This window comes from Primulina eburnea, chromosome 8 (assembly GCF_022965805.1).
Source record: "Primulina eburnea isolate SZY01 chromosome 8, ASM2296580v1, whole genome shotgun sequence".
NCBI lineage: Eukaryota > Viridiplantae > Streptophyta > Magnoliopsida > Lamiales > Gesneriaceae > Primulina > Primulina eburnea.
In genome coordinates, this window is record NC_133108.1 from 15,497,671 (window position 1) to 15,503,871 (window position 6,201).

At 37.6% G+C, this 6,201-nt stretch overlaps 1 protein-coding gene across 2 annotated transcripts; it reads right to left on the bottom strand.

Annotated features, from left to right (window-relative positions):
• Positions 1-2,143: 2,143 nt before the first annotated feature.
• LOC140838902 (WPP domain-interacting protein 1-like) lies at positions 2,144-4,529 on the bottom strand. 2 transcript variants are annotated; one of them, XM_073205517.1, is made up of 3 exons: positions 4,315-4,529; positions 3,100-3,268; positions 2,144-2,904 (listed from the first exon to the last, which is right to left on the bottom strand). In XM_073205517.1, the coding sequence occupies exons 1-3, from the start codon at positions 4,330-4,332 to the stop codon at positions 2,324-2,326; spliced, it is 768 nt and encodes a 255-aa protein (XP_073061618.1). In that variant the 5' UTR covers positions 4,333-4,529; the 3' UTR covers positions 2,144-2,323. The 2 variants fall into 2 exon arrangements, with proteins under 2 accessions (XP_073061618.1, XP_073061621.1); XM_073205520.1 differs by having other exon boundaries at positions 3,100-4,184; positions 4,315-4,524.
• Positions 4,530-6,201: the final 1,672 nt, after the last annotated feature.

Genomic DNA, 6,201 nt, shown 5'->3' on the forward strand with positions numbered 1-6,201 from the left:
TATCTATTATGAGTTCAGTTATTCAGTTATATTTTACTCTAGTTTTGTCAAACACCATAAAGGGGGGAATTGTTGGAAACTTAATTCCGGTGTTTTGACAAAAGATTAACCAACTGAACTAAGTAACTGAACTGATCGCCAACTGAACACGTCATCAGCTGAATTCAGTTAACTGATCGATACAACTGAAATTCATTCTCGCCAACTGATTCTTTACCAGCTGATCTCTCAGCTGTGCACGTCATCAGTTGAAAGCGACAACCGACAAATAGTACAACTACCTGCAACTGGTAGTGGAACGCCGCATTTCAGAAAAGCGGCGTACGAATGTCAGAGTATATCAACGTAGCAATCAACGGTTAGAATATTCAAATATCCTTTAATGTTACCGTTGAGAGAGAAGCCTATAAATAATCGAAGATAGCAGCCGAAGAAACAACAACTGATCTTAGCTATCTCATTCTACTTGTTGTTACGTAGCTAAAATATCTACTCATACTCAGAAGCCAAAAGCTCTCGCTTACTAGTTTTATCAGTAGCATTCAAAGCTACATTCTCGAGCTTAAATAGCACTTTGTAATCTTTGATAAATTTTCTAAGTTGTGCTAACATCAGTTACCATCTTTAAAAGTGTTATATATTAAGAGTTTCAGTTGTGGCAAAGTGATAAGTCCAAACTGAAGTGGGTCAGTGCAGTATCTTGTATTTGATCAAAGTCTTTTAGTGGATATCTTATCTTCGTGATAGAAGGGGTGACGTAAGAGTTATTCAAATCTCCGAACATCCAGAAACATATTGTGTTATCTTTACTTCAGTCATTATTTTCAGTTAGATACTCTATCTTTCAGTCAGTTCATTTTCTGCAACTGTTTTGTTCAGTTTAACTGATTGTCATTGACCGACGGAATATTTAGTTTCAGTTTGTAACATAACTGAACTCATATTGTCGAAGAATACTTAAATTCGATAAGTGTCTATTCAACTCCCCCCCCTTCTAAAAACTTTTTATTAGTTTAACCGATCCTTTCAAAAACATAAGAGAAGCATTAAATTGAAACAAATGAACACAAACTCACTCGCGCTAAAAGCTAGAATTTCACGAAAAAATGAGGAAGTTTGAGGAAAGAAACTCACCTTCACTTTATTTTCCCTTCGATGAATTTTTTCTGCACGACGTCTTCAAGATTTTGAGCTTCAAGTAAATGATGTTTCACACATAACCACCATGGGATTTCTTCTCACGAAGACGAAGGAGGGATTGGGCTAATAATATTAAAATCCCAAATACATATGGATTCAACAAAATAAATAAGAGTAAAAATGGCTTTTAATTAAACATGAGGTCAATTAGGTAATTTGATGTTTACAAGGGAGTTAAAACATATGAAATGATTTTGTCAGGGAGTGAGAATATAATTGTTTTACACCAAGGACTGAACACAAACTTTGAAATGGTATTAGGGATTTTAATACAATTGGCCCGAAATATAAATGGGGAAATAAAAATTGCAAGAGTGTTGTTTTTAATTTGGGAAAATAAAAAACCTTCCAAGAACACGAAATAAACAAGACCTATAAGGGTCTAGTGGAGTGACAAGTCATGATTTTAGGGGCTTTTATTTTTGTATTCTTCTTTTGTGACAGGGGGGACCGAACTTTGTATTATTTGAAATTAATTTTATGGATATAAGAGAGATTATTACATCCTCTGTTGTGCTTTGTCTTGTGCATATTTGATATATTATTAGGGATGTTAGGGATGATTACTCAGAATATCGATTGATACATTTTTCAATTAAGTTAACTTAGTTTTTGGGATATGAAATATATTTTTAAAATTTAATATTGTTAACAAGTATTTCTACAAAGGATTGAATTTCTTAGGAGCAAACCTAATTTCAAAATCCCATTTTGACGAGGTTAACTTGCAGTTTGTGGTTCTGTCACTTTTGAGGAAAAGTTCGTTCAAAAGGGGGAGAGGGGATGAGCTTTAATCAATTCAACATTATATAGATTCGTAACTCTGATATTTCTCTTTCTTTAAATTAATTAATAAGAAGGTATAGTAACAAAATGCAAAAGAAAAATAACAGGGAATCTTGATTAATCTTAGTGCCAAATTCTTTTAAATAAAATCAATGAATGCTGCAAGTAAAAGGAGATTCTTTACAAAGTGAAAATTCTGTTACAGGAATGAGCCAGCACTCAAGGTCTTAACTACACGACTACTTCTGAGAAAATGCGCAAACTAACAAGGAACATTTGATCAAGAACCAAAATTCTAAGCATAGTCGAGAGGGCAAACAGAAAGGTTGTCAACATTTTAAGTGGGAATGTTGTCTACATATTTTGGCGATAACTGGAACATAAAGATTCCTAATACGAGCGCCAACGATACTAGCTGCATGAAGAAACATGTAACGTACTTACAGACCCGATTCTGCAGCTTCAGTGTTTCATCAGCACTAGCTATGTCTTCGCAAAACTTTTCCAATTTCTCAGTTTCTTTGTTAAGCATCATGGCCTTCTTTTCCGTGTCTCCAAGCTTATTCAGTATCTGGGTCTGCTTTGAAGCCAGAGTTTTTTGTTCTTCTAAAATAGTTATTTGATCTCCAATAGCAACACTCAAGTTTTGGACCGCTCTTGATATAGCAAGATATTCCACTTCAGCTTTGATTTTTTGCATGAAGAGGTCCTCAATTTCTGTTTCCACATCCCTGTTTTCTGTCTCCAACACCTCAGATTGTGGGGCAAAGGAGAATCTATGCACACCGTCACCCGATTGTGATGGCTCAGAGCTTGTTTCTTGTGGATTCTGATCGTCATTCGTGAACTCTGCGGGTAAGTCCAGCACTGGATTGTTGACTAAAACATCTTTCCTGATTTCCCGAAACCTTAGCACCTCTATATCAATATGACAACTAGTCAATGAGATAGATGATAAATGGAAAAAGGAAGACCAATTGATTTCATAACAAGTGAGACATAGCTATATTTTTTTCTCTTCCAACAGCGCAAGTTCAAACTATTGTATGATTCTAAGCACAATTATTCATAGATAAGAAAGCTAAAACAAGAAAAGGGAAGAGATGGACGTACCAATTTTTAGCGCTTCTTCTACAGATGCAAGGTTAAAAATAGATTCAGACAGAGGATCTAGATCCGTTGAGGAACCATTATCCTGGTTCCCTCCTTTAATCTCCCAAGATGACTCACCGTAATCAGTGGGTCTTTCGCTTTGTATTCCATTACTTGTGGAGTAGGTTCCCTGCATATACAAAAAATTGGAGTTTTGCAAATCAGATTCCACGCTGGAATGAGTGTTTTCCTTCTCGATGTTGACCTTTCCCCCCTACAGATTCTTCTCTGACCAGAATCCTACTTTTTTCTGCTGACCCTGTGGCATTGATGTAACCACTGCCCATGTCTCACTCCTTTATCTTTGGAAAGCTAGCTTCGGTTGATGAAGACCTGCTACTCCAAATCTCCATTCTCCATATATGTCCCAGAATGACAAAGCAGAGCAAAATCATCCAAACTCTCACAGAGGCATGCTTGGATGAAACAGAACCCTGGCTCTTTTGCTTTCTCTCAGAAAAAAATTGCATCTTTTTTACTTGGATTCAGACCTGGATCCAACGTGTTTTGTGCTCCTACATTTTTTTATAAGAACACTACTGTCCCAAACCTTATTCGAATCCCTCTTAATCCTTTTCCATTTCTTTGATCCATTACCTTTCCTTGTCGATGAGGATGGAGAGAGACAAACCGGGTACAATATGCACGGGAGACAAGTTTAAAGTCCCAGACCGTCCAGTTTTCTTTCCCACTATCTCAGAGGTCTCCCAATCATTACATTCCAACACACATGACCCATTATTCCGAATGTCACATGGACCAGCAACTTGCATATTTTCAGCCGCGGAGAGGTTCAGAGTCCCTGCGTTATCTTCCATGCATTCCAGTGTAGAACACTCAGTTACCAAAACCATCTAACGTAAAACTCATCTAATTCCCACCTACTAATGGCCCAAATATTATTGAGATCAAGATCAAGATGGAGAACAGACAACAATCATTCCAGCGACGGGAATTATCGAACACAGTAAATTTTCCAGAAGGTAGGAATTCAATTCCAATCAGCTCCCTCGGAATTCATTTCAGTTCAAACTCAATCCAATTTTCTTTTTGTTTTTTTTTAAAAAAAAAAAAAAGAAACCGGAAAGTTAAAATTATCGAAAACAAGGGGAAAACATTTAATAGGATGGTACCTCAATCGACCAGCGTAATTAATACATGAATTGATATGCGTACCTTAGGTTTGGGCTCCATAAACCAAACGTTGAATTTACCGGGGAAGAAACGAAACCCTAGATGTCAGCCGGTCTGGAAATTTATGGCTGTAAATAAAATAAAATAAAATTTAATGTAAAAATAGAAATGTTCTGAAACGAAGTGACTGCGAGTAAGAAAAAGAGGATGAGTGGAGCGAGCGTGCAGCTTAATGGAAAGCGGGGCCCACGAAATAACAGCTGTGAGTGACTAAATGATCTGGAAAACACACCACTCTGTCTACGCTATTTATTTTTTATGTTATCGCTAACAACAGGTGTTGGATCAGCTTTATATATACTATTATTTATTTATTTATTCATCTTTCCATCTCAAGTATAATTATCGGGTTTTTTTTTTGCAAGGATTTATAAAAATCGATGAATAAGTTGATGATGCTCGGATAAATGAGAGAGTTGGTGGACGTTGTGTTCCTTTTTTTGCTAATGTTAGTTACCAACACTCAAGTTCGTCAACTATTCCCGCAATGTGTTATGTAGTGAGTATATAGTAAGTGCTTGTAAAAATGTTATGTGAATATCGAGCAAAACTGGATATTTATAAAAAAAAATGTGATGATGACCTTGTTTTCATCTCCCGATCACTTTCATTATTAGACAACTGCTCATGTTCTGCCCCTAACAATGTCACAACTGACAAAGCATACCTTCTAGTCTTGTAACATCGCCACATATGTGCTGATTGACATATGAATGATTTCGAGACATGACGACCCATACATGTAGTACTGGAATCAATATATGTCGCAACATGCTCGAGCACTGGCCATAATGTGAGGACACAAGGGTGATCTCGGTCCTCGGACTATCTGTAGACCAGTTCCCCGATCCATCATCTTTGTCTTCTTATGCTTCTCGGGCTAGGGTAGGAGCCCGGGCTCGTATGAGTATGGAGTAGTCTGATTGGTTTCTCGAGTTGATGTATATTCAGGTATGGTTTAATTAAGGTATTCTTTCTTTACTCAAGCTATCTCTCACCCATTCTTCTATTGGCTTCTCAGGACCAGCTCTGGGCTCTTGGTATCTCTATCTTCGCTCGAGTCCAAGGATCATCTAGGCCATTTTCAAGGTATCACCACTCCCTCTTTAAATAATCGGTCTATGATCTCACTCGCTATCCAAAGTGGCCATACTTGGACTTTGGGCGGCAAAACAATTACATTTTTGAATTTTAAGCGGCCTAGCAGTTGAAAAGAAAAGTGTCTGACAGACGTCGTTTCATATATCTGGCCCAAATTTTTTTTTTATTCTCGGGTGACTCGGTTCAATTTCTAAGGTGCTTCATATCCGCTTGTTTACCCCTAGATCAACGGTTGAGACCACTCTTCACAGCCTATGAATATAGATTTCCTTCCTCGTGTTCTCTCTTTTTCATTCTCTTGATTGCTTGTGTTTGTGCTCTCATTTTTCTGCGTTTCTGACATACATCTACTTGTTGCAATTCCAATTATCTCCATCTTCCTACCACCTTCCTATAAGTTTTTCCAGTCTTCTTTGCTTTAGAATATGCCTTCCTCCACCTATGGAGCCAATGTCTGCGACTCATCAAAATATGAGTACATGGTGATGAAATACGAGTCCTCCTTCATTAGAAAATCCATTGTCTTCTCTAAAAAATCCCTCATTGCTCCCTCTTCCCGAGCCCAAATTCAAGCCCTAAAAAATCCAAAAAGCTAAGCCTTCTCCCCAGGCTGTTGGGCCCTCCAATTCCTTGGAGAAGAGTAAATGCAAAGTTTAACCCCCTACCAAAACCAAGACAAAGGTCCCGAGTGCCCCATGGTTTTCTACCATGGCCAATACCCTACATTCTGGGTCTACAAGGACCTCCGATTTCTCATATCCATTCGTT